The sequence below is a fragment of the Nomia melanderi genome, chromosome 13, assembly GCF_051020985.1.
Source record: "Nomia melanderi isolate GNS246 chromosome 13, iyNomMela1, whole genome shotgun sequence".
Classification (NCBI taxonomy): Eukaryota; Metazoa; Arthropoda; class Insecta; order Hymenoptera; family Halictidae; genus Nomia; species Nomia melanderi.
Window position 1 is genome coordinate 908,126 of NC_135011.1, and position 27,951 is coordinate 936,076.

The 27,951-nt window shown below is 33.9% G+C and overlaps 4 protein-coding genes across 24 annotated transcripts; 3 read left to right on the forward strand and 1 right to left on the reverse strand.

Annotated features, from left to right (window-relative positions):
• Window positions 1–319: 319 nt before the first annotated feature.
• Window positions 320–7,017, reverse strand: Rcd1 (Reduction in Cnn dots 1). Of its 4 annotated transcripts, none has more exons than XM_031987040.2 (8): window positions 6,606–7,017; window positions 5,476–5,850; window positions 4,815–5,400; window positions 4,439–4,720; window positions 3,680–4,372; window positions 3,240–3,603; window positions 2,958–3,146; window positions 320–1,446 (listed from the first exon to the last, which is right to left on the reverse strand). In XM_031987040.2, exons 2-8 carry the CDS (start codon window positions 5,727–5,729, stop codon window positions 320–322), a joined length of 3,495 nt encoding a protein of 1,164 aa, XP_031842900.1. In that variant the 5' UTR covers window positions 5,730–5,850; window positions 6,606–7,017. The 4 variants fall into 4 exon arrangements, with proteins under 4 accessions (XP_031842900.1, XP_076229096.1, XP_076229095.1 ...); XM_076372981.1 differs by lacking the exon at window positions 6,606–7,017 and adding an exon at window positions 6,060–6,211 and having other exon boundaries at window positions 3,240–3,600; XM_076372980.1 differs by lacking the exon at window positions 6,606–7,017 and adding an exon at window positions 6,060–6,211.
• Window positions 6,157–8,696, forward strand: LOC116431524 (phospholipid phosphatase 5). 4 transcript variants are annotated; one of them, XM_076373001.1, is made up of 8 exons: window positions 6,179–6,304; window positions 7,066–7,089; window positions 7,235–7,496; window positions 7,579–7,684; window positions 7,764–7,911; window positions 7,978–8,106; window positions 8,171–8,341; window positions 8,396–8,696. In XM_076373001.1, the coding sequence occupies exons 3-8, from the start codon at window positions 7,378–7,380 to the stop codon at window positions 8,554–8,556; spliced, it is 834 nt and encodes a 277-aa protein (XP_076229116.1). In that variant the 5' UTR covers window positions 6,179–6,304; window positions 7,066–7,089; window positions 7,235–7,377; the 3' UTR covers window positions 8,557–8,696. The 4 variants fall into 4 exon arrangements, with proteins under 4 accessions (XP_031842947.1, XP_076229116.1, XP_031842944.1 ...); XM_031987084.2 differs by having other exon boundaries at window positions 6,185–6,304; window positions 7,063–7,089; XM_031987087.2 differs by lacking the exon at window positions 7,066–7,089 and having other exon boundaries at window positions 6,157–6,304.
• Window positions 8,697–8,941: 245 nt separating this feature from the next.
• Window positions 8,942–17,315, forward strand: slmb (beta-transducin repeat containing E3 ubiquitin protein ligase slmb). Of its 6 annotated transcripts, none has more exons than XM_031987076.2 (9): window positions 8,942–9,464; window positions 14,235–14,469; window positions 14,553–14,739; window positions 14,816–15,272; window positions 15,365–15,738; window positions 15,823–15,901; window positions 15,983–16,163; window positions 16,234–16,281; window positions 16,387–17,315. In XM_031987076.2, exons 1-8 carry the CDS (start codon window positions 9,405–9,407, stop codon window positions 16,242–16,244), a joined length of 1,584 nt encoding a protein of 527 aa, XP_031842936.1. In that variant the 5' UTR covers window positions 8,942–9,404; the 3' UTR covers window positions 16,245–16,281; window positions 16,387–17,315. The 6 variants fall into 6 exon arrangements, with proteins under 6 accessions (XP_031842936.1, XP_031842935.1, XP_031842938.1 ...); XM_031987075.2 differs by having other exon boundaries at window positions 16,492–17,315; XM_031987078.2 differs by lacking the exon at window positions 8,942–9,464 and adding an exon at window positions 10,779–10,956 and having other exon boundaries at window positions 16,492–17,315.
• A 2,299-nt stretch (window positions 17,316–19,614) lies between these two features.
• On the forward strand, window positions 19,615–26,532 carry Ranbp16 (Ran-binding protein 16). Of its 10 annotated transcripts, none has more exons than XM_031987047.2 (16): window positions 19,615–19,770; window positions 19,922–20,053; window positions 21,246–21,638; window positions 21,700–21,866; window positions 21,947–22,171; window positions 22,255–23,125; window positions 23,213–23,498; window positions 23,567–23,711; window positions 23,794–23,941; window positions 24,021–24,180; window positions 24,271–24,673; window positions 24,753–24,891; window positions 24,959–25,036; window positions 25,112–25,302; window positions 25,389–25,516; window positions 25,633–26,532. In XM_031987047.2, exons 3-16 carry the CDS (start codon window positions 21,368–21,370, stop codon window positions 25,736–25,738), a joined length of 3,318 nt encoding a protein of 1,105 aa, XP_031842907.1. In that variant the 5' UTR covers window positions 19,615–19,770; window positions 19,922–20,053; window positions 21,246–21,367; the 3' UTR covers window positions 25,739–26,532. The 10 variants fall into 10 exon arrangements, with proteins under 10 accessions (XP_031842907.1, XP_031842915.1, XP_031842906.1 ...); XM_031987055.2 differs by having other exon boundaries at window positions 21,401–21,638; XM_031987046.2 differs by lacking the exon at window positions 19,615–19,770 and having other exon boundaries at window positions 19,852–20,053; window positions 21,301–21,638.
• The last annotated feature ends 1,419 nt before the right edge of the window (window positions 26,533–27,951 follow it).

A 27,951-nucleotide genomic window follows, 5' to 3' on the forward strand; every position in this document is an offset into this window, starting at 1 on the left:
AAAAGAACGAAAATCGCTTGCAACTTTCTGTGAAGTGTATACTATAAAAAAATGTAGTATCTCAATATTGACATAACAAAATATTCCGTATGATATTTCTTTGCAAAGATAACTAATTACTGACTAATAATTTTGTTTCTGTGAAATGCATTCTATATAGTATCTGTGAAAACTCACAGAACAGATCTATACATGTCACTCCTTTTGTACAAAGTAGCATTGCATTTTCATTACTCTTACACTATAATGAGGAACAATATATAATTAATTACTATTAAAGCTGTTTAACCAGTGTCATTTACATAATCATCCTATTCCCTTATATGGGATTAGGCATTTTACATTTTGATAATCCATCAACAATTTTAGTGTTCTCTGAATAAGTCTCTTCATCTATCTTTGTTTCACACGAAGTTTGTTTTACATTATCATATTTTGTTGGTGATGATAAGTCAATTTTCTGTACAGGTATATATTTACGTTCTATGATATTCATTTTTATTGCATCCTCTATTTCTAATGTTTCATCTATAAACTTCTCTTCGCTTCTGATTAATTTCTTTGATGTGATTTGTGCAGTTTTATCAAGGCTCAAAAGTTTAGGTGCATTAATCTTGTCAATTGTCTTTGTAACAATCACCTGTTCATTTTTATCATTTTGATGAGGTGGCTGTGAATTTCTTTTAGCAAGTATTATTTTAGTGTATTTGATAGTGGGTTGGTTTGTACGTGTCTGTATGGGGATTGTAGTTTTAGTTTTAGATATTGTAGGATTTTGAGGTCGCGTTTGTAATATAACGTGATTTAGATTTTGAACACCTACATTAGGACATATAATAGTCTGAGTGGAGGGTGCAAGAAATTTGTTAGTTGCCTGTTGCAGTTTATCTTGCTTGTTACTTATGAGAACGACTTTAGTATTACTGTTTAATTTGGATGTACCTTTCTCATGGACATCTATGGGTACAGATGCTTGCGACAAAGACGAATTTTTTTCAATGGAATTTAAATTGTCATCATCTTTCGCAAATATGATTGGTATGTCCAATATATTACCTAAATCGTCATCGATATCATTTGAGAGGCAATTCTTTTGTATAGCCTGAGGTTTCGCTTTGTGAATTCTTTGTAAATTGGATGTGTTCACTGTGATTTTTGGCATTGTTTTTGTAGATCGTTGTGTAGCTTTTAATTTGTTAGATAGTGGCAAAATAGTTCCTGAACTATGATTATTCAATGGCACTATCACTGACGAACAAGTAGGTTTAGCATTAAGAGAACTTTCAACCATAATTATATTCCCACATGATGTATTATGAGAGTTATCGTTGTTGTTACAGGTTGTTACTTGTCGAGGTAATTGTGACATCTTGAACGTATCCAATGAATGAGTAGAACTGAGCATCGCATGTGAAGAGTTACTGGTCGTTGCCATGTCGTCCATCACTATAAAATACGTAGGTATGTTTCAACAAGTTCTTAAAATATAAGCCATTAAATATTTCTCTGATTCAATATGAACACCATTCTAGGATATAAGTATGTTCAGAAATTATGGAGAACTCATTATTGTAACATAAATCATGCAAAATTCTACAAATATAATCAGAAGAAGTTGATAACAATGCACTTAATGTTTGCTTGAAATGTTATACAAGTGCTATTGAATTTTTAAATAAAATGTGTATACTGTATAGAACATTCTTTTTTCAATAAGAGTGATGCTGTACAAACTAAGTGAAAATTTATACAAACTGTTAATACAAATAGGATCAGGGTCAGGAAACAAATAAATTCAAATTACATGAAAAAATATTTATTTAATACAAAATAAAAGGTAGCACTAATATATTTACAAGATATTACTTTAAATATTTTTGAATATATAAACTTATATTAATTGTAAAATAATATAAATACATGCTATATTTTATAATAAATATATATGTATATGTATTTATAATCCCCTTATTACTTTTATGTAGCAAGAATAATTTACAAGGATTATTTTATTCTATATATACAAAACCAAATGCAATAACAATAAATAAGAATACAAATAGAAATAAAATATAGCCTGTTTTACCAATCATTCTACAGAAACACATTTCAAATAAGGAAATAAAAGCTACCAAAAGTTTAAACCACAATCTATGAACATAATAGAACAAAAAATTAAAACAGTTGTTCCAAGACTCCTGTACCAATGGTGTTCATGCATAATGTGTTTAGCTTTTTCATACACTAATTTGATAAGGAGTCACTTTAAATTAGTAAAATAAGTTGTAAAAAATCACAAATCAAAAAATATTTTAATACAGCAAAGAAATTGTTTAAAAATAGTAATATACCAGAATAAAAATTCTAAACTATATACTGTATTCTATAAATTTCAGTATGTATATTGGACAGATGACATGAAAGCTTCATTCCAGTGCTCTTAGTTCTTAAAGCATTACATATTAATACTGAGAATGGTCAGAATATTTTTGAATCTTGAGACAAGTTCTATTAAAAATAATTAATTTTATTATTCATATTTTTTTGTCAAGTAATATCCGTACATTTCTTTCAAATTGCATTTTTATGTTGTGGATGTTTTAAAACAAATTTGAAAATTTATTTGTTGTAATTTTTTACGTATATTGTATGCGAACATAGGAAATACATTTCAAAGGTACACATTACAATTGTATAACTTTTATATACATATGTACAAAGTGTATCAAATTTAAAAAAGAATACTTCTGTTAAAAAAAAAACGAGAGAGAATTACGTTTCATTTTAGCAGGTGAAATTTTTACAATACTTTCGTTGCTCAAAGTACTCTTACAAGTAATAATTAAATTTATAATGTTATAATTGTCATATTCGTAAACGCTCTTCATATTTCATTGAAAAGAAATATTACGACGTTGGCAAATTATTTAGTATTTGATTAGATAATAATATTCTACCTTTTGATATTGTGGATGAAGTTGGTGCTACACTATTTGCCGTAGAACTGTTTGGGGTCAATAAAATACTAGATGCTGCTGGTACGCGTGTAGATGAACCAGTGGCAAGTGTGAGAGAGGTTTTGCCATTTTGTAACATGTTTGGTAAATTTCCGTTCGATGTTCCAACTCCGGATTTACTGTGTATTACTGTATCAAGAAAAAAAAAATGAGTACGCATTAAATCAAGTATACATCAGTAGAGAAAAGCAAACTATAAAATCATTGTTGTATAAAATTTACCTGCAGTATTTGGAGTAGCAACTCTAATTTGATTTCCTGATGTTGTTAACACATTGACCAATTTCGCATCTCCATTTTTATCAGGCATATTAAGGTGCCTGTAGTTATTTGATATTACTTTAGAAAATCCTTTACCCGATGACACTATTGCTTTCATCTTTGAGACATTTTGCAGTTGAACGTTTGTCGGTACAATCTTAGGCACTTTAGTTGAGGAAACTGAGGATTTAGTACTATTTTTAACTGCAGAAGACATGCTTTGACTAGTTGATGCTGGAGCTAAACGTATGGGACCAATAGGTGCTAAACTTGCCAACGAACCAATGTTCAATGTTATACCACCATTGTCCGAATTCGAATTCTGCTGCAATAAAAATATTTTGTATTAAATTTAATTCTCTTGGAAGAATCATACAAGTAATAGTATATTAAATGTTTACCTGACCAGAAAGCCTAGACGTTATTAAATGTTCTACGAAGTGCGCTTTTTGATTATTAATTACACGAGGCTTGCGTTTCACAGTATGCGTATGGCTTGTATGCGCCACACTTGGCGTTACTAGGTTTGACTGTGCGTTGAACGACCCTACTTTAGAAACTGTCGCCGATGAAGTGTTCTGTCCAACGGATACTCCTGAAGAAATAGGTGTGTTTGGTCGGGACTTTTTTACAGTTGGAGAATTTGGTTCGCTTTCTACAGAACTGCTCGTCGAGTTCCTTCGTTTCCGCGGTTCTTTCCTGTTGTTCTTACTGTCAAAATTTGACAATAACGTTGATCTCAAAGGTAACGGTTGCGGTTGTAAAAGAATGCTGCCTACAAAATCCCCGATCTCGTCCAGAATACATCTGTCGACCATGCTCTGTGTGATACCCTCTGATATTTTCTTCGTGTTGGATATCCTTAAGTGATCGTCCGCAGTTCCAACTACCACCAAACTTGTTTCAACCAGCATCTTTTCTCTGAGATCTTCTAAATCGTCGGGCCTTACAAGCGTAGCATTTTGCCCGATGATAAACATAACTGGACAACGAATGTCCATCAATGCATCATCAGGTGTACCTCTCTTTCCCTCGACCGTAGAAAAGGGAAATCCGAGACAAATAACTGCAGTTACATGTTCCATTTGTGCTACCTATAAACATTCAAACGTGGTACTAAAGATTTTACGTTGCTTTCCAAAAATATAAAATATAACTACCTGACACGCAAGAGCGGCACCAGCATTAAAACCAACTAGTATTATTGGTCGACCGGGACAATCGCTTCTGATATCTTGTATTTTCGTTCTGGTGGCTTGAACTAATTGATCGATACACACCATCATAGTCATTCTATTAGCTGCTAAACCTACATGCGTATGTACAGTAACAACCATTCCTAAAGCTCCTAATTGTGACATCCACTTGTGTTGTCTTGACGACATGTTAGAACCAACTCCAGAAGGTGTTATTATTAGTATTGGATTTCCCGGTAATTTTCTCTATAATAATAATAGTAATGATAATAGTAAAATAATTCATTCATAAGTACACATGTACATGTGTTTAATAATCTATGTAATAAAATTTAATTACAAGTCTATTGCCATTTAAACTTGGAGTAATCGGATCCCATGATCTCTTTAGAAGCGATCCAAGAGTTTCCCATGTTATAGAACCTGTTTTTGCAGTAATATTTGGTTGCACGGCAATCATCTTATCAATAAGTTGAGGAATTTTCAGTCTTAAAGTTTGCAATATATCCAAATAAATTCCGAGGTACTCTTGAGGAAGATGATCGAACAATAAACTATGCAACCATTGAGCAAGCCTCCAGTCCCAACCTGCAGAAGCTAATGTTTCTCGAAACCTCCTTGCAGCTGTATCAACTGATGTCCGTCGAAATATTGGTTCTATGGCATTAGCTGATTTGGCTAACCTTGCAAGCCTCTCTGAATTTAATATTTTAAGAACTTTGGTGAATATTCTGTTTTGAACAGGTGTCCATGAAATTTTATCAAGACTTTCTTCCCAATCTGCATTCTCATCTGGCCTAGCAAAATTTGCTAAGCTTTGAAGTTCATCCATTTGATGTTTACATCTTGTTAAATCAACTGGTGGTACCAATAATTCATTACAATCTTCTTCAATGTCAATTTCTTCGTCCTGAACAGGTTTCTCCCTAATATATTAAAAGCTATAATGTAATGTTTTGCTTAGCAATTACATTCAATACTTTTTAGATTGATTTTCTTACGTTGATGAATTTTTTTTAGGAAAAAATAATTTTTTTATTGGTTTCACGTATATATTTTCTGGTTTCCAATTCCATGGTCTGGCATAACAATGATCCCTTGTGATCATATCAACTTCCATTTCATAGCATCCAGCAAGCTGGTGTAAGTATGTTGTTAATCTGTTCGGATTATCATCGAATGTATCACTGATAGGACTTGGTACCCTCGAACCACTTAATGAAGTGGAAGGTATTGCTGACGGTGTTAACATCATTATTGTAAATTGTTAGTACAAAATATATCCACATGTAGTATGAACTCTTTTGTTCTGTGATATTGGATCCGTTTAATTCTCTTACTCCATGAATTTTATCTAATTCTTTAAATGCGAGTTGCTAGAAACAATGAAAATCTTATATAAGTAGAATTTATTGTAATAACATTTATATTTATCACCTTAATTTACAAATACGTTTGAGAATATGTAACTTAATAAAGTGCACAAATTAGAACCACTTGATAAAATTTATACGTGCGCACACAATGTTTTTTTTTTTTATTACGTAGATTACGTTAAATGTACGTGTTTTCAAATAAGACTAACCTTTAATACATATTGGCGTAGGATCGCATCACACTATTAACTATTTTGTAACGACACATAACCGTACTTCGAACAACAGAAAACGATTTAATGAAATCTGTTGTCAGAGAAGCAACAAAAACACACAGAATGGAAATATGGTATAAATATATGAATATTTGTGATTGAACTCCACATGGACCCCAAAATAACTATTTTGCGTATAAAAGTTAGGCACTATGGATCGAATTGTTGCCCAACGATGCGTAAGCCTATTTAGCCTTATCTATACATTTATCGTTTAACATTTAATATTCGATGATGTCGAGAATTTTTTTATTAACTAAACGACTCTGAAAGATAATGAAAACACGTCAAATTAGCTTTTCTAACGTTAGAAACTGAAGCAGGTAAAAATTCTGTGGGCCCGAGTAGACCCAATCGTCGATGGCTTTGAGATTACTAGAATTATCCTTATTCCGAGAATTAAATAATATACAACTTGATGTACCGCGTAAAATGAAAATGATTAAAATTACAAGTAGTTAAGCAAATAGTAATAATTACAATTTACGCAGTGTGTAGGGTTAAAAACGAAAGATTCACTAGTACGTATGATAGATTTAATTGATTAAACGTGGTCTAGGAAATCAAGCCAGATTTTGTTGTTTAAACATTTTTTGAGAAATGCATAACTTATTTATGAATATAAACCATTTGATACATTAATATTCTTTAGACTTGATTTTTATGCGAAACATATTCTAAGAAATCCAAGCATACGATTTCAGTATGGCAGATATCACAATGAGGTTTGATTCTCAATCACTATAATTTAACTGAAACGAATGCATTATTGTAATTTTTCATATCGAATCGAATGATTATGGTTAACTTGAAATTTTGTTACTGCGAAAATATAACTTATTCGACAGTATTTTTTAAATATTATCTTTAAATATATTTCTATGTGTACATGTACATTGACCAATTGTAAACGATTGGTTAACGCTTTTTGTCATAGAAGAATCGTATCAAATCGTTAACGAAGGTGAGTAATTAGTATACAGCAACTGTTTGTGTGAAATTACATCTTTATACATAAATTTAGAAGAATTATTTAGTAATTAGACATTTTTTTATCAATACAGTTTTTTTCTCGTTATTTTGAAATAATTCAACACATATGTTTATAGGTACTTTTACAATGGATGGACTCTTGTTAAACAGTATTATTCAAATATACAACAGTGTGTATATTTGTACACATATATAGTGAACTTGAATGTATGCATTCCATGCAGACTTGTTTATATGTATTTAATATACAAAATGATAGATGTACTATGAATACTTTTATTTAGTCAAACATATAATGGCTGTTTCACGTAGTACAGATTTCTTAAAAGGATTTTGGTTCGATATATTATTACGGATTGTTTTAGCAGGATTATTCATGTAATATTTATCTCAGAAATTACTTCTTAACATTGTCATTGTTTCACCTTTTATGTACTCTCATTCTTCTTCGTATAAATAGAGAATTAGAAAAAGCAGAACCATTTACAAGAAAAATTCATGAAGAGGAATTATGGCTATATAAAAATCCAAGAACAGATTCTTATGTTCCAACTACAGTATTATGGGTAATATATTATAAATATGCGATCATGCTTTTATCCACTGATTAAGTAATAGATATGTTACTGTTTTGTATTTTTGTAGCCTTTAGTATTCCTCATGCCAGCCATAGTGATCTTTTTTACTTTCATAGTTTACAAGGACAAAACTGATTTCTATCAGGCAATATTATCAGTGACTTTAGCATTAGGATTCAACGGTGTTATCACGGATATTATAAAACTTGTAGTTGGTAAGAATTCAAAAGCTTCATTTATGGAAGTAATGACCAAACATTTGCACAAATATTATTTTCTAGGTCGTCCTAGACCAGATTTCTTTTGGAGATGCTTCCCTGATGGAAAAGCAAATTCTGATTTCAAATGTAATGGAAACCTAGTTGTCGTAAGAGATGGGAAAAAGTCATTTCCAAGTGGACATTCTTCATGTATGTATCACTAGAAGAAAACTATGTAAATTTCATAGCATTTGAAATATTCTTTGATTTTTAGTTGCATTTGTAAGCTTTGGTTTCGTTGCTCTATACATAGCTGGAAAGCTACATACGTTTAGTCTAGTTGGCAAGGGACAGTCGTGGAAGTTGTGTGCATTTATTTTACCAATTTGTATTGCACTTGGAATCGCATTAAGTAGAGTTTGCGATTACCACCATCATTGGCAAGGTAAGCGTATTGCCCTGCTGCAGCAAAGACATATTCTAATACTTGAAATTTTAGATGTGGTTGCAGGTTCCATAATAGGATACTTTCTAACATACATATGTTATAGACACTATTATCCACCCCTAGATTCACAAGTGTGCCATAAGCCATACGCTGACCTTACCCTGCAAACAGAAACCGCAAAGATCAGAAACGATCAGATCAAGTGGATCTAATGTATTAACAATTTAAAAAGCTAACGGTATTAATAGAATTTATTAATTTAATGTCTCCAACGATCCTGTATTTCTAATTTACACCTGTGTTATGTATATTTATGAACATACCAAATAATAATACCTAAATTTCCAACGGATGTACATTAAAGATATATTTTTACACGAAAGTAGTCATACTACCATTAAAAGAAAACTCCATTTTATCTTTTAAATGGGTCGAAAGGTTCACGAGTCAGCAAAAGAAAATTCATATCAAACGTTCCTCTATTCTAACGCAGGTTTTCGAAATCGTTCAAAATGGCGCGTCCAGGAACATGCGCAGACGCGCGCGGATAATCGTATTGCGCGCACAAACGCCATTTTGAAGGTGTCGCGTATGACGCGCCACCACATTGGTTTCAGTCAAAGAGGAGCAGTGGTCGAGTTGATGGTGTTAGCGCTTCTCGTTAAACTTTTTAACTTGGCGGTTGATCGTATGTATCTTTGCGCATCGTGGAATTCGGTCGGGTATCTTCTATATTAGTCGAAGAAGGATCGCCATCGGGTTTCGTGGGTTCGGTCACGGGGGAAACGAGGGTATACGGCCCGTGTATCTTTTCCGTGGAAATTAAAAGAGTTGTATCAGGTTTCTCAGCACCGTGAAGTGACATAGTTATTTACGAGCTGTTGTGTTGGTGAAATGTTGTCTCAACTTCCTGTACATGGCGAAGACTCGTGAGCGTCGTCGGTCGTGTTGAATAGTCAAACACCAGTGTTGGAAAGGTGTTTTGTCCCTTTCTGCAAAACCTTTCGTCGTATCGACCTGCTTCGCGTAACCCAGATCGACAAAATCGTGCCAGTTGTGCATGAAAATGATCAACATGGAAACGGATAAGACTATCGGCGACACAAACACGAATCTTCAGGTATGCAACATATACAGTAGAGCGGAGAACCCTCAGCTTCTTTAAATCGACTATTATTTAAATGGCCGATTCATCGGGCCCGTCGCCGATCAGCTTCCCCGATTCTCCTTGGAATTATCGCCAGCTAACGTTCCAGTTCCGCGAGCATCCCGTGTATCTTATCCCCCCGACAGGTTCGGTAAATGTATTAGTATTTTTCACCCGCCATTCTACCGCCATCTTATGTATCCTTATGACAGAGAAATTCGCTAACATTTCACGATCGCCCGACAGTTTCTATGAGAAAACCCTTATTGGTCCTACCACCTGACTCCATCGACGAGGCTAATTAATCGTACGAATGCATTGCGCGCAGAAGGCTGCTGGATTCTCTCGTGCACTGTTGTTACGCGTCACGGTGATCGTGCTCGTTGAATGGAACCACTTTTATTAAAAATATATTTATCTCTCGATGACAGTTATCGCGTCGTTTCGGAGAAATTTATTATTGCACGACTAGTCCATTATTTTCCTCGTCCAACGGAGCCTGTTACACGTTTTTACCTTTCCTCGCTACATACACACACACGCACTTAGTGTAAGTTAATCCGGATTAAGAAAAATCTGCATAAATGTGATTCATACGAATTAGGTATTCCTTTTATTGAACAGTATCATTTTTTTTCCTCTCGGCAATTCGTACGCCCCGCTAATACGTTCACGCCATGAACCAGGCAATGTTTATACCGCACCTTCAATACGCGTACGTCCTTTCCATGTTTTTTTTTATACCTCGTATATTTATAAAAGTGTGGTATATATTTATTTTCGAGCTGAAATTTCAATCGATACGGTGAATCCGAGACGATTATTCACCGAGATCCTGCCGTCTATCGTTTCCCCGTGAAATGTAGCGAATTCGCGGTCCAATTGGATTGCCCGTCGCGCGATAACGTTTTACTGGTAATCGTTACATTCGATCGGGTGGTAATCGCCTTTGTTACCGGAACAAAGGACAGATGACTTAAATACACGTCTAATCTCGGTGCCTGACGATGTCTCGACGAGCTTGCTACATAATCAATGTTTAGTCTCCACTTGGCTCTTTCCACTGTTTTTTTGCCGCTTTTACGATATCGAACCCTTTTTCAATGCTTCCTCCATGACAATAATAAACCGGCCGAGATCTGCAGTTAAACCTACCTTCGCTTGAATCCACGCGTTGCTTTTTTCTTTTGCATTTTAATTAAAAAAAATAAAAAATTAATTAAGATTAATTTCAAAGTGTCATCGAAATGGGTTAACCGTTAATAAATAAATTCCACTGTTGGAAGTGTGGTGTTGCAACAGCACAATCGCATCAAATGAAAACTAGCATTCAGCTTCGTCGCGTGTCGTTACAACGATATCGATTCGTACACGCGATTGGGCATAAGCCAAAAATGTTTAATTATGCGTATAAACATTTGGACTTGTTCTTGATCCGTCTAGTGCATCTTAATTAGCCCCGAGCGTGAGTATCTGTTTACAGAAAGTCCTCCGCGTTATCTGTCGTCGTGTAAAAAAAAGGGAGGTTATGTAAAAATCGGAGACACGAGACGTGTATTTAGTTTGGTTAGAAGTAAAACTCGGTGGAAAGGGATTTCGACGCAGACGTGACAAGTAGAGAAACATTAACCCTCGCCCAATGACACGTAAGTCTGTTCGAAACCAGTTTGCACATTTATCATACGATGACCGATAGAATTATTTTATTTACATTTCGTTCACGCCAAAAATTCACTGGAAATTTATATTTTCACATTAAGAAAAATTAATTAATTCGTTGGAGCTTGCATTTTTAGAACCCGAGTAGAAATCGGAGAAAAAAGAATTGCACTCGTTACGACAGGTTTTATTTTAGCTAGAACCTCGCCGGAGTATTAATTGTTTAATATTAATTCACGTTCGACGAAAAGAGGCCTATAATCCTGAAACGAGCCATGTAAATGAACCCTGGGCATTGTGTTGTTGCACGGAACATGACTTAACGGAAAAAAAAGAATCCGCGGCCCTCGTATTTAGTGGCAGTGACTCATCATTCCGGTTATATTACTTACAACGCCGCCGGGCGCGCTTTTAATTTTTCATTTTTAAGTTGGGCAAAGATTCGCGGCAAAAAGGAGGGCTAGACGCTAGAGGCTCGAGAATTCACAATGGACTTTCGGAACCGAATAAATTCGCGTATATTTCTATGAGACTAGCGTTTTTGAAATTTCTAGTCAGCAACGTTGTATATTTAGAAAGACAGGAAGAGAGATACGAAGAACCAAGGACTGCCAGGACTTTCGAAACCTTTTCCGGTTGCAAATGCTACGGATCATAATGGCTGCTGGTTTTTTCGCGCCACGAATCGCGACTCCCGCTAGTTCTGCCTTACCGACGCGGCGCAGATTTAATTGTTTTCTTTCCGTTCGAAGATATCAGGATTATCTGCATCACGCCACTTAAGATATTTTATGTCACACTTTCTGCCACTGGGTTGCGCGCAAGTTAATACTTATCAACGTGACACCTAACCACTTCCGCCGTGGACCAATCGATCTAATGGAAATCTGTTTTCTTAACACTGTTTCCAGCGAAGCTGTCAAAAGTCACCTTTCGAGATTTTGACTGAAAATTGTGTGGAGTAATTTTTCTTTCATTAAATTTTCGACATTTCAATTTGCAGTTTAAATTTCAAGTCTTTTGACAGCTTCGGTAGTAGTGTTAATGGTGTGCAATCCTCTGAACCGTTTGACGATTCGAATTGATTTTTATCGATTATGAACTAGTCGATAATATATTTTCGAATAGGGTTTATTCAGAGCGTCGACCAATTCGAATCGATTTTTATTGTAAACTATGTTAATAATATTTTCGAATAGGGTTTATTCAGAGCGTCGATTAATTCGAATCGATTTTTATTGTAAACTATGTTAATAATATTTTCGAATAGGGTTTATTCAGAGCGTCGATTAATTCGAATCGATTTTTATCGATTATAGACTATGTTGATAATAATATATTTTCGAATACGGTTTATTCAGAGCGTTGTATAATTTTAATTGTTTACAAATCATGTTGATAATAATAATAATAATAATATATTTTGGAATACGGTTTATTCAGAGCGTCGGCTAATTCGAATCACGAGGTACTCGAACGTCTCGGGTGCTCGGACAGCTCGAGAAAATAGAACGCGTAACGACGCGAAGACAAAGAAATACGAGGAGCATAGATTCGACACGAGTTCGCGATCCCGTTATGCCGGGAGCACCGCGGAGAGGAAGATTTTCAGGTGATCGGGGAAGTACTCCTTGGCCGCCAGGACTGTGTTCAATGTTGCTATGCCACCTTTTACAGTCGAGCGATCACGATATCTCGGGACGCGACGGAGGAGCGTTTCCTTGCGCGATGTACCACCTTCCCTTCACGGAAAGTGTTGAAATCGTAATTGTTGATGCGATCACGGCCGGCGATTGTTCGCACGCGAATTTCAAGCGGGAGCTAAGGTAAATGTCCCTATTCGCGACCAGTTGCTTCTTTGTGTCGTCGACTTTCGCGCGGCGACGGCCGGGTCAATGGTGACCCGCCAAATTAAACGTCAATTACAATCATTATTTAACAAAAATGTTTCTACACAAAAGAGACGTTTATAGAAACTCTGTATTATCTTTATAATTCATTTAATTATTTTATTGATACTTTATTGAAAAGCAATTTGTATTTGAAAATATCTTGAGCGAAGAGGAAGACGTCAGCGAAACCGTTGAGCGTCAAACCAGAAGATTCGCAGTTTTCTTTAAACTGCGTCGGCGGTTTAATTAAGTTTAGCAGGTTGTCGGCGGCGCAGATAACAAATTGGTCTCGTAGCGTCGGCGATTACCGCGTCGAGACGGTTTCGATCGTCTCGTTTGTCCGATAGAAATGTCCAACCTTAATTGCAGAACGCTTAACAAGATATGCGTCTATTATAAGGGTTTTCGCTTCCAGAGGTGGCGAGCGTGACAAGTAGGTCAGACACGAAATATTGGATTATAGCGGGCAGACCACGGTCCTTCGGTACATTTCCCTCGAATTAATTAAACGCATTATCGCGGAGTGCGTGCTCGACATTGTTGAAAGACGCCACACTTCGACGTCGAAGTCGATTTTTCGTTCGTCGACACTTAAGGAGGAGCGATCGAATAAAATGATTGTTTGTAATGTATGGATTAACGGATGAATAAGTTACAAGTGGCTCGCACGTTTAATGGATGACGAAGGTTTTGTAATCTGGTTGAACTGCGAGTGTCGGCGAATGTAGGGATTTCGTTCCCTTGCGTTTGTCGATAACGAGTTCGTCCGTAGATAAATCGTATCTGTGTACAATAGAAAATGCTATAAATCAGAGGAACGAATCGCATGTTTAAACATCTATTTCTGCGAGCATTCCCGATGTCCTGTACATGCAAGTGAGCGTGGTCTATCTGAGGTCAAGAACCCGGTACCACGCTCTACCTCAAGATACGTTTGTCGTGCAGTAGGCTCGCGACCGTGCATTTTTTCCCCAGAACGTTTAATTGGCTCTTATAGGTGTATTTCAGAGAAATATTTAAATATACGTTGAATTCCAATGTACGAGTTATTTTTATACACGCCCCCCTGGTAACGAAGTTTTTTGTGTGCTGAAGAAAGGAAAATGGCGAATGTTTGATTGAACTAGGATTAAAGTAGAGTTCAAAGTGTATTTGTATTTTGGTGTGTAATTTTTTGGTTTTTTTCTTTCAGTATCCAATAACAATACTCTACGATCCTACTCGCAAGAAAGAATTACCAACAGGGGTGTCTCCGTTGTACAGTCAAGAGAAAGAAATATGTATGCAACTTTTCGAGAGATGGAGCGAACCGGAACAAATTAACTTTGTGGAACAGTTGTTAGCACGAATGTGTCATTATCAACACGGACACATCAATGCTTATCTGAAGCCAATGTTGCAAAGAGACTTTGTATCTCTATTACCAAGTAAATATTTTTATTCTTGTTAGGACACTGGAGTAAGTAGGTCTACTGCAGATCTAATGTGACTTTCTTTTGTATGATTTTAGAAAAAGGATTGGATCATGTAGCGGAGAGTATTCTTTCTTATCTGGATGCTGACTCGTTGATCGCTGCAGAACTAGTATGCAGAGAATGGCACAGAGTAATTAGCGAGGGAATGCTTTGGAAGAAGCTAATCGAACGAAAAGTACGGACTGATTCTATTTGGAGAGGGCTTGCTGAGAGGAGGGGATGGTTTGTTGATAACTTGTTGTTTATTGCAAGTTTATTACACTGTGCCACAGCAAACTAGGTTTTGTTTTGGTTTTAGGATTCAATATTTATTCAAACCTAGACCAGGAGAAAGCCACCCAAACCACAGTTTTTATAGATCTCTTTATCCTAAAATAGTTAAAGATATTGATAGTATAGATAATAATTGGAGAATGGGAAGATTTAACCTTCAAAGAATAAACTGTAGAAGTGAAAATTCTAAAGGTGTTTATTGTTTGCAATACGACGACCAGAAGATAGTCTCTGGACTTAGAGATAATACAATTAAAATTTGGGATAGAAACACCCTGCAGTGTATTAAAGTTTTAACAGGGCATACTGGTTCTGTTCTGTGCCTACAATACGATGACAAAGCAATAATATCTGGTTCCTCTGATAGCACTGTAAGAGTTTGGGATGCTAATACTGGTGAAATGCTTAACACACTGATACACCATTGTGAAGCTGTTCTACATCTCAGATTTAATAATGGAATGATGGTCACTTGTTCGAAGGTGAGTAAACATCTCTTCAACTATTTCCTCGTTTGTGTTACCGAACTGTACAATCCAGACAAAAGCTAATGGTACTGTTTGCTTGATTTCAGGATCGTTCAATCGCTGTGTGGGACATGACGTCACAAAAGGAGATTGTCTTGAGAAGAGTACTAGTGGGACACAGGGCAGCAGTTAATGTTGTTGATTTCGATGAAAAATATATTGTGTCTGCTAGTGGTGATAGGACTATTAAAGTATGGAATACATCTACTTGCGAATTTGTGCGAACATTAAATGGACATAGGCGCGGTATAGCGTGTTTGCAGTATAGGGATTGCTTAGTAGTTAGTGGTAGCAGTGATAATACAATCAGATTATGGGATATTGAATGTGGTGCGTGCTTACGTGTTCTGGAAGGACACGAAGAATTAGTCAGATGTATTAGATTTGATAGTAAACACATTGTTAGTGGAGCTTACGATGGGTGAGTAAAAGGCGAACCATAAAGTTTTCTATAAAGAACGTTTTTTCGCAAGCATAATGATCTACTTGATACTTTCTATTTCAGTAAGATTAAAGTGTGGGATTTAGTGGCAGCCTTAGATCCACGTGCTTTAGCTAACTCGCTCTGTTTACGTACATTAGTGGTAAGATATTTTTCATCCTTTGTTTTAGCGGTGAAAACACTTGACTATAATCTTGAATGTTACATTCTATGCACACTGTAGGAACATACGGGACGTGTGTTCCGCCTCCAGTTTGACGAGTTCCAAATAGTATCGTCATCCCACGATGATACAATACTAATTTGGGATTTCCTCAATTTTACTCCATCAAATGGAAGTATATCGCACGGGTCAACAATAAATGCATCTGGTGCAAATCAAACAGACACCAGATCTCCATCTCGTGAGTATCGAAAAAGAGACTTGTTGCATAATGTTTTACATTTTCCAAAGTAATAAATATCGTTTTACAGCGTTCGAGTGATGGACTAGTAAGAAGATTCCTGCATTGAGATACAACTGTAAGTATAACGTGTAAAAAGTCGATTACTGTTTTAATATAGGAAGACATAGAAATATTCTTTTGTAAAAATATTGTTATATACATAAATTATGTTTTTTTTTAGATAACTGTATTTTGTTGTATTAATAGCCGGCCTTTCTTAAATCTGGTTCCTTGTAGAGAGTATGTAAAATACGTTAAATTAATTTGTGGAATTAATTCATTTCAGACAAGTGGTTAGTGAGTGAGTTTCAATGTGTTCACGAATAGTGTACGCAAAGAATGAAGAATCAGTGTCCAGTGTGAACAATGGCTAAACAGAAACAGAATCTCAAAAGGACATATGGTCATTGACTTTCGTTTATTATTTTGCTGTAAAAAGGCAAACATAATCCTCTAAAATAGGACATACGGAGTGACACATAAAACTATGAATTAATTTATACGCGCTTGACGCACTGCGTTTAGTAATGAACAGTATGACGAAACCACGTAAATACATCCCATGGATGTAAATGATTGTCTGCTTTGGCCATATCTGGAATTCTTCTACGCTCTATGATATGATAGAAGTTGACCACTTTCCTACTATGAAAGAAATGAAAAAAAAAGACTTACGACACGTAAAGAAAAGGGAAAAAACGTTTTTAGGGAGGCTGGATATACTTAATAAGATGTTAGTTGTATTATAGTAAATTAATGATTTTTTATGTAATTAATTTATAGCAAGAAGATTGTAAAATGTCGTTTGATTGGAGTACTTATCCTGTGTGAATGTGGAGAAAAAATAAGGTATTAATATGTGAGAGGATTACGATAACCATCACGTTTCATTATCTTCGAAAACCTAGCTGATGTGAAATCATTATACCCATGTTTAGCATTATGAATGTACAGCCGTTAATCGAACATGTAGCAATTTCCATAGACATTAATTTTACGAGATTCATATTATATACTGAAAAGTACACGAAAAAGTTAAAAAACTGCCTGTATACAGCTATTGGTACAATACCATTTGCATTTAAAATATAAATTTTCATTATACCAAGATGTAAATATTAATTCATATAAAAGCAATATAGTGACTCCGAAGTAATCTTAGCTTATTGTAAAGGAATTATTATGTTCTGACTGATGATCTCTGATAGATCATATTTTTCAGTGTTTAAGTTTTTCTTTTGTTAGTCACGTTTTTTTTGCACTTAAATTATAAGAAGATTTCGAATAATGCGATACACGTTTGTATTGACAGACAGCATTAGGAGACAACAAAATTACCGATACGTTAAACAACAACAAGAACAAGAACAACAACAACAGAAGTACGTCGTTAATTTTCAAAATTTATTTAAATATTGTGTCTCTTAAGAAATATAAAGGAAGCTTACGAGTATGTAATTCCCGGTTTTGATTTCTATAGGTATATATTGAATTTTGTACAATACAGATCCTATATTAGATCGATCTACATTAAAATGCTGAAACAAAGAAAAGAAATTAGATATCATTGATGAAATGTGTGAAAGTACTTGGAGGTTTATGTTTAAATGAGTAAGGAGTAATGTTAAGTAGCACTTGTACGATATTCTACTATTATAAAAATGTTTACATTAAAAAGCAAGAGAATTATAGGAAAATTGTGAACCACATGTAGTCAAATTGGGTACAAAAGAATTGTGATTTTTAAATTAAAACGATGGCATGACAAATTTTCTATAACTTTAAGGTATGTATATACGGGGGACTCCAATGCGGACTATACTTTTTCTAGTATGGGCAGCATGTTCTGAATCTATGAAATACTTTAACGAAAAGAATAGCATAATAATAGTCGTAAAAGGTATTAACATACTCCTTATAAGCACATATTCTGTTATCTTACAGCTATCTATGAATGCGTATGTATACATAGGTATTATGGAAGTAACATCACATATTGCTGTTTCCTACATTCCATCCCGGAATGTAAAAAAATGAGAAAGAAGAAGAAGGAAAGAAAAAAAGAGAGATTGGGGTCTTAAATGAATTTGAACAAATAAACGCATTACTATAAAAGTCAAAGGAAATTCCTTATGTAAAAAAAAGTCTATATAATCGAGGAAGGTTACTAATAATATCTCGTTCATTTTGAAAACTTCGCGACGAATGATGTGTCTTGATGGTGGTAACCTTGGGCGTTACATTTATCAGAAGTAATAGTACGAAGAAAAGAATATCTTTAAGATAACATTGTGATGATTACTGTTAGTAACAATAGAAAGTTTCATGTACGAAAATTGACTACATAAAAATTGAATGAAGGCTGTGGAAAAGGTATATTTGAAATACAATACCTATGCAAGAAGAGGAGGAATTTTAATAGAGAATCTTATTCATCATTATCCCTTGAATTTAAGGCTTTTAACAGTTATAGGTGCAATTGTAACTTATTTTAAATATACGAGACGACTCGACATCTCAAAGTGTTCGTCAAACTAAAGAGAATTGAAGTTCTTCAGATATTCGATCTATGTATAAAAATGAATTGCTATGAAAATATATATACCTTATTAATCTTAACGACCAAAGTCGTTGCACATCGATATGAACAATTACAAGTTGCCGAGTCTAGACAGCAATTAAAATATTTTTAATTCATCATATGCATTTAAGTATCTTTATTTAGAACTATTGCACGGTACGGTTCCTGATCAATTTTTCAAATGACTACAATTTGCATTATTCCTCATTCGAATAAATATAAAACTATATAATAAAATTATGGAATCATGGTGAGATTAATGTTCCATATATTTTAAATAAATACACAATTATTTTTCTCTAATAATTTTTTGTAATAAGGAATAATGCAATTTACAATGATATTTTAAGTCTCATAATTGGATGTAAATGATTTAACGAAAGATTCTTTTAAAGGCAATGCAATTTTGATAAGACATGAAAGGCCCCAATCTGAGTGTTACAGTCGCATTTTTTGCTACTCGTTTATCATGGTATTATGCACAGTGGTATTTTATAAAAGACCATTTACGACAATCATCATTATTCAGATCCATCGATTTTTTTTAGCTTATTATCATTCGAGTGCATTAAAGCCCATTCACTTTGAAGAAACATGCATCAGATAATAAAGTATCTGTACATAATTTTATGAAAAAAAATGGTTGCTTCTTTTACAACAGTTCTGTTTGCAATGAACGCGTACGTATGAATTATTTTGAAAGTTACATCGAGTTTTCAACTGATTCGAAGACAGATAATCTAAAAGTATTCTCGAATCTAGATAAATCTGTACGAAAAATGGTCTATTTATGCCATCACGTAAACAGCATTGTCATTGGATCTCAAAAGCAATTTGATCTGTATATTCCGCTGGTTAAATCGTCGAATTACCGTGGCACCGTTCGGTTTTCATAGATCGGAAATATTTCTACGATTTTCCAAGTGCACGCGAACGTCTCTAAATTCGATAGATTCTATGATTTCGGTGAAGTATCGATACCGAGTGCGTAACGATTCACGGGGTACCGTCGTGGCGTCACTGTCATTTATTTTGTCAATAAACGCGGTGGAGACGCGGCTTGTCTTTCTTCGTCGATGTATGATAAGCGAGGTGTGATAACTATTTTTCGTTTTTTCTCTTTTTGTTATTAAAGGTGGCGTTGTCGGTGCCCTCGGCGTAGAAAACGTCGTCTCTACATAACATGTTGTGGCAGTCGCGATTAAAGCATGTGATCCTGCCTTCACTGTAGATAATATACGAAGCTGCGAAAATGGCGGACGAACAGGTGAGTTGCCGATCAAAATAACGTGCAAACCTTGAAACGAGACGGAGTTGTATTACGACGAAGTGATTTCGAAAACGGTGCGGTAAACTGACCGGCGTTAAATCTGTTATGAGCTGTGCGGTATCGACGTGTGTCCAAAACGTTTCGCTGCCGTGAAATTCCTGAGCGCTTTTCCAATGGTATCGCACTGTTTGTTGCCGGATCACAGTGATTATTATTATTCGGTACCGCTGCTGTCAATGAGAACGCAGTCACGAACGGAATGATCCCTTTGTACACAGATCCATTGACATTTTGTTTTATGGACGAGATCCTGTTGCCGATGTGCAAAAGTTTAACCTTGTTTTCGTGAACGGTAGTTTGTGTAGGTTTAGTTTGAGGAGCTTCAAGAGATAATTAACGGGTGGAAATGCCCAGTTCGTGAATTTTACGGTCGAGCATTGCGCCCCGGAAAAGTAATGCCTGCCCTTTAACGGACTCGAATCGAAATTACCCCCACGGAGATTATTTGAAAAAATACGGCATAACCTATTCGATACACTACGACTTTTGCAACATAAACTGAGACGGTTGTTTTCTCTGCAACTTCAGTACGTTAGATAGTTTTTTGTTCAACGTTCGTTGTTAACATTCTTTTTGATTAATCGTCACGATCCGCTTTAATTCAAAATGATTGAATATAATTCGAGAAGGATTCTTGAGATATCTCCAAACTGAATTTCCGACCGTTTGAGAGACAGTTGTTCTACATCTGTTATTTACAAAATAGAAACCGCGTAACCTCAAACAATACATTAAAAATCGAGAACGTAACTTAATGTTTACCTTTGATTTCATAGTGTAAAAGGAGAACGAATGTATTAAATCAATTTTGTGAAGAAATAAATCGTGAATATTATAAAAATTGAGTGTATTTAAAAAAAAACAAACAGTTGTGATATTCATCTTTTATTTATGTTATTGTAGTGATCATAAACGATACTGAATATTTAAAATTCAACTTGCCTCAAAGTTTAAACTACGCTTAAACGTATTCTCTACTTTTTTTTTTATACACGCATTTTACGTTTACGTTATTTCATAAGATAACAGCATATTATAAATAAATGGTATTATTTTGAAATTGTTTACTTATTGTAACATCGAGGAAATTAAAGAACATCTAGTTATAGTTGCGTTTCATGTTCCTTAGATAAATAATACGTTTCGTTATTATAAACTCTTTAATCTATTTAATTCTTTGAAAGAATTTGAAAAGTGAAGCAATGGTTTCAAAGCTTATAGACTTCAATCTAAGTGAAACTATTGAAGTATATGTTTGAAACATTAAGAATGGATGACATACAGGAAGTACGGCAGCTGGAGTTGCTCTGCAAGCAGTTATATGAATCACAAGATTCTACTCACCGTGCAGAAGCAGAGAAAGCACTTATTGCATTCCAAAATGCACCGGACACACTTACAAAGTGTCAGCTGCTACTCGCACGAGGAGATTCTGCATATGCACAGTTATTGGCAGCCACAACTTTGACAAAACTAGTTTCACGTTCGGGTGGACTTAGTGTGCAACAAAGGCTTGACATAAGTAAGTTTGTAAATGAAATTATTAGATAAAGAATATACGGATACATGAAAGTTTGTTTCAGGGAATTATGTGTTGAACTATTTAGCAACACAACCAAAATTACCAAACTTTGTGATACAAGCTTTGGTTACATTATTTGCTAGAATATCAAAGCTTGGTTGGGGTGATAGTGATAAGGACGAATTTGTCTTTAGAAATGTGGTCAGCGATGTAACAAAATTTCTTCAGGTTTGATGGTTTATGTTTTGTGTACTCGAGTTGTAAACATTAGTTTTTTTATAGTTTTATAATATTTTAATGTTGTGTAGGGTTCAGTGGAACACTGTATGATAGGAGTTCAGTTACTTTCTCAATTGACCTGTGAAATGAATCAAGTGACAGATGTTGATGCAAACAGATCCCTTACGAAACATAGGAAAATTGCTAGCAGCTTCAGAGACACACAACTGTTTGAAATATTTAAGTTATCATGTACTTTATTAAGTACAGCACGAGAGAATTGTAAAAATTTAAATTTTAATGATGAGGCACAGGTATGTTTCACAAGTGCTATGTATATACACACATTTTTATGCATATGATATAATATATATATATATATTTTTCTAATTTCTAGCATGGTTTGATCAGACAACTTTTGAAATTAGCACAAAACTGTTTAACATTTGACTTTGTTGGAACATCAGCAGACGAAAGCTCTGAAGATCACAGTGCAATACAAATTCCACACTATTGGAGACCTATATTTTTAGATTCCACATCGCTAAAGCTTTTCTTTGATCTATATCATAGTTTACCTAACACATTGTCATCTCTAGCCCTCTCATGTTTGGTCCAAATAGCATCTGTCAGAAGAAGTTTATTTTCTAATCCTGAAAGGACACAATTCCTAACACATTTAGTCAATGGTGTTACTAATATTATACAAAATCCACGAGGTCTAAGCGATCCTGCAAACTATCACGAATTTTGTAGACTAATCTTAAGGTTAAAAAGTAATTTTCAACTGGGAGAACTGATTTTACTTGAACATTATCCAGAGGACATACAGTTAATTGCAAAATTCACAGTGCAAAGTTTACGAATGTGGCAATTTTCGCCGAACAGTTTGCATTATCTTTTAACGCTATGGCAGAAGATGGTATCATCTTTACCATACATAAAAACAGGGGATCGACATTTATTAGACATATACACACCAGAAGTTGTAAATGCGTACATTACTTCAAGATTTGACTCGGTTGCTGTAGTAGTCAGAGAACGTTTGGAAGACCCACTTGACGATTTAGGAGTGGTACATCAACAATTGGAACAGATATCTGTTATTGGGAGGTGTGAATATCAGAAAACTTATACCCTGTTAGTACAACTCTTTGATCAAGCAGCACGAGCATACCAAGAGTTATTGAGTCAAACGTCGTCTCCGTCTCAGACAATGGATATTACTATAAGCGAGGGTCAACTTACTTGGCTCGTGTACATTATAGGTAAAAGACAATCTATAAATTAATATACTATTAATGACAACCGTACGTAAAGTAACGTGTGGCATAATATACATTGTTTAAAACAAGGTGGTGTCATTGGTGGAAAAGTAACGTTTAATAATAACGAAGAGTACGATGCAGTGGACGGTGAATTGGTCTGTAGAGTACTACAATTAATGAACCTGACCGATTCAAGACTTGCACAAGGTGGCTGTGAAAAATTGGAGTTAGCAATGTTGAGCTTCTTCGAACAATTTCGTAAGATATATGTAGGTGAACAAGTTCAAAAGAATCCAAAAGTATACAGAAGACTTTCGGATGTTTTGGGAGTAAACGATGAGTCTATGACACTCGGTATTCTTATCAGAAAAATGTAAGTGAAACGTGTAAAACATAGACAATACCGTTCATGATTTTAATCCCTGGTCGTTTTATTTGCAGTATAACAAATTTGAAGTATTGGGGACGTAGTGAACAGATTATTTCGAAAACGTTACAGTTACTAAATGATTTATCCGTGGGTTTTAGTTGTGTTCGAAAACTTATAAAATTAGAAGAAGTACAATTTATGCTCAACAATCATACGGTATGTATAATAACTGTGTACAGTACTATCATGTAAAACATGTAAAACTTGAATAGAAGATCACCTTTTTTCTTATGAATAGGGAGAGCATTTTCCATTTCTGGGAAATAATGTTCCTGTATCAGAAATGCGTTGTAGATCAATGTTCTACACATCCTTGGGTAGATTGTTAATGGTAGATTTAGGAGAAGATGAAGAAAGGTTTCACACTTTTATGTTGCCTTTAACAGGTATACAGATTTATGAAGAAATATGATATGCAAATCATGTATTTATTTTATGCTTACATTTGCATTGTACTATTATCAGGTGCATTAGAAAGTTTGGGACAACTGATGGGTGCTGCAGACCCCTCACATTTTGCAGCGGAGGAAGCAAAAAAAGCTTTGATCGGTTTAGCAAGAGATTTAAGAGGCTTAGCATATGCATTTAATACAAAAACATCATATATGATGCTTTTTGACTGGATGTATGTATTTTTTCATAACATATAATTTATTTAATACGTAATTAATAACAAAATATCAATATGATTTTAATGACCTTAATTTATATGTAGATATCCAAACTACACACCGATTTTGTTACATGCCATTGAACTATGGCATTACGAGCCACAAGTCACGACACCCATCCTAAAATTATTTGCTGAATTAGCACAAAATAGGAGCCAACGATTACAATTCGACGCATCGTCTCCAAATGGGATTTTATTATTTCGTGAAGCTAGCAAAGTGATATGTAGTTACGGTAACCGTATATTGAATGTCGATGTTCCAAAGGATCAGATATACCCTTTAAAACTGAAGGGAATAAGTATATGCTTCAGTATGTTAAAAGCAGCTTTGTGCGGGAATTACGTGAATTTTGGAGCGTTTAGATTATACGGTGACGAGGCATTGGATAATGCACTTAACACATTTATCAAATTACTTCTTAGTATACCGTTGAGTGATTTACTGGTATGTGTTTCATTCATAGAAATATCACGTTCAGGACTCGTTAACATTAAACGTAACGTTGTTGTGTTGTTTTCTATAGCATTACCCAAAATTGTCTGCGACGTACTACCTGTTACTTGAATACTTGGCACAGGATCATATGGTATTCCTCTCTACGTTGGAACCCAGGGTGTTTTTGTATATTTTATCAAGTATCAGCGAAGGCCTTACAGCGCTAGGTGCACAAACAGATTATTGTACAGGTCTCTTAGAAAAACTTGAAATAACAATGAAATTTTATTGCAGATACAATGATTTCTAATGGCAGCTGCTCGACTCTTGATCATATTGTGACATATTTATTTAAACATCTCTATCCAAAAGGTACGCTCTATTTATTTAGTAGATGCATAATACATGATAATATGTACACGTGTAACATATGTTATACTTTCTTAGGAAACTACGCCAGGAGGAAAAATGCTGTTGTTCCTGGAGGTGGAGACTTGTTTTTACAAGTCTTAAAACAGCATCCTGAAATTCTTCAGCAAATATTAAGTACCGTTTTAAATGTGATAATGTTTGAAGATTGTAGAAATCAATGGAGTATGTCACGTCCTCTTTTGGTATTGATTCTTTTAAATGAGGAGGTAAGCACAAACCGATGCTCTGTTGCTGTTCTATAAAGAATTTTTTAGTAACTTGTGTAATAAAAAAAAACTGTTTCTGATTTCAGTATTTTAATCAGTTACGAGAGAATATTATTAGAAGTCAACCAGTTGATAAGCAGACAACAATGGCACAGTGGTTTGAAAATTTAATGGAAGGGGTTGAAAGGAATTTACTTACGAAAAATAGAGATAGGTAAGAATGAATAGAGACAAAAATTAAAGTATTTTAATATGAGAAAAATCAGTGTTCTTAATGAGAAATTACTGTACAGAGTATAAGTAAATTTTTATATGTATTTTTCATTTTAGGTTTACACAAAATTTGTCGTTACTTATAAAAGATATAAATGATACTTTAAAAGGACCTTACTCATCTGCAAATGTTACCAATGATAGTATGATGGCATTGCAGTGATACCGCTCTCTTGCTACTAGATTCTCCTAGGTTCTTGCCTGCCAAATGCTTGAATGTGTGTGCGAGTGAAACTATAAATTATGGTGGATTTAAAATTATGGTTTTAGATGAGTATAAAGATAATAAATTAAGTACTGTTGTTTTATAGAATCATTATTGTTTGGCTTCCTATTCTCTTGTTACCTCATTTCGTTTTAAAAAGAATTTTTTTTTCTTCTTTTTTTTGACCACGTGATTATTTCAAAGTCAGTACGACGAAACCCACATTTTATTTCTTTAATTCTGTGTTGTATACTTATAGTTTTGACGTTAATATTAAAATGTTCTTAATCCTAAATTTGTGAACTAAGAAAGATGTATCCTTTTTATTACCTTTATACTCCTACTACTTTGATTTAACATAATATTGGAACACGAATGTTCTTGCACATATATTACCTATAAAAAGATTGGCAATAAATATATTTTGTAGCTTTACAAATACTATACATTGGGGTATCCTAAACAGATATAAATTAGTTGAACTCATATCAATTACATTTTGAAAGTGTTTCAAATCATTATAAATATAGAATCAATATTTTTATTTTATTTTAATATAAGGAAAAACGTGTATACCTTTTAACATGAATTTATTTTTGACTTCCAGTGCCAAGTGTCAGATTTGATATGTATCGTTCTCATTACATCTATACCTTATTTTATGCAAATAATACATTATCTATCATAATTTTTAAATAATGTTGAAAGATACAATTTAGAATAGGAAGCCAATTATATGAATTACAATCATACATCTTGTTCCATATTACTTTTACACACAGCCAACTTCCATTTATTTAAATGTATTTGTTATTTAAATATTTTTTTACTACAAGGATCACAGTTTTAAGAACAGCGGAAATATTCAAAAGTAATGATAACTACAAAGAAAAAAAAGAAAAGAAAATATTAAGGAAGAATCGTTGACATCAATTTAAAAGTGCATTATTTACAACATTAGTAAATATCTTTAAAATGATGGAAAAATTCGCTTCCAGATGTATTTTGTTACTACTATGATTATCGTGAAATTACACACTTGTCATTGATAATATTTTATTAAAAGAAAGTTGATATTGAATATATGTTGCAGAAAGCTGTTAAAGGCCTTCTAACTGTTAACATGTATACTTTTGCATTCGCTTGAGCGATGCACTCATCTGTGAGCATTTTTAGCATTAAAGTTTTTTGCATATCTGTAAAATATAAATCATCAAATATTTTTAACAAATTAGTTTTCTGTATTAAGATTATTATTCATATGCATTCTTAGTAAAGAAAAGTTATGGATTTCGATAATAAACATTTTTATTACATAAAGGTTAATAAAATTATTTTACAGATCAATACAAAGGTTATCCTAAACGTATTTATATTTTCGTATATACTTATTACTATTTCATTAATTTTGATGTACGCTATTATTTTCGTCTTTCTCTTTTGTTTAATGCATGTTAACAATAGAAGACTAGCAATGTTTTCATTTATATTACATTTTATACTGTAAATTTAAGTATTTGAATATTTTTTGTGAGTTTAAAAACATGGACTTTGAAACTATAATTTTTAAAAGTATTTCTCAACAGAATAAAACTATAATAAATTCATTGTTTATAGCTTTTTATACTGCTGCCTATATTGTTTTACAATACACAAAGCTGTCAAGAAACATTGAAGATCATCATTTATTTTTTCTTTTAACGTTTTCTGTCTTTTTTAATGCTATTTTAGCAGTGGTGAACAAATGTATGAAGAGTGCGTGCAAGAAATTCATGTGAGAGATCTTTATAATGTTAATTCTTATACACCTAATAATTTAGTAGAAATTACATTGAACATTTACAAAATATCTTCTTTTAGGTTGCATTCAATCATTTATATATTTTTTACTATGAGATATGAGTAGACAAAAGCTGCTATGAAATGGTTGATATCTTTTTTTTTTATAACAAATTTTTAGACATTTTATATTTAATAAATACTTGTACAAAATGTTATAAAATTATTTTTATTAAACCGTGTGTATCTCAGTTAAATACCTACTGTAAACAAATGCATTGTATATACATTTAATGTTCTATATGCAAGACACATTTATTATCATTTGTCATATATATATATATAATATAAAAAAATATATATATATATATATATATATATATATATACAAG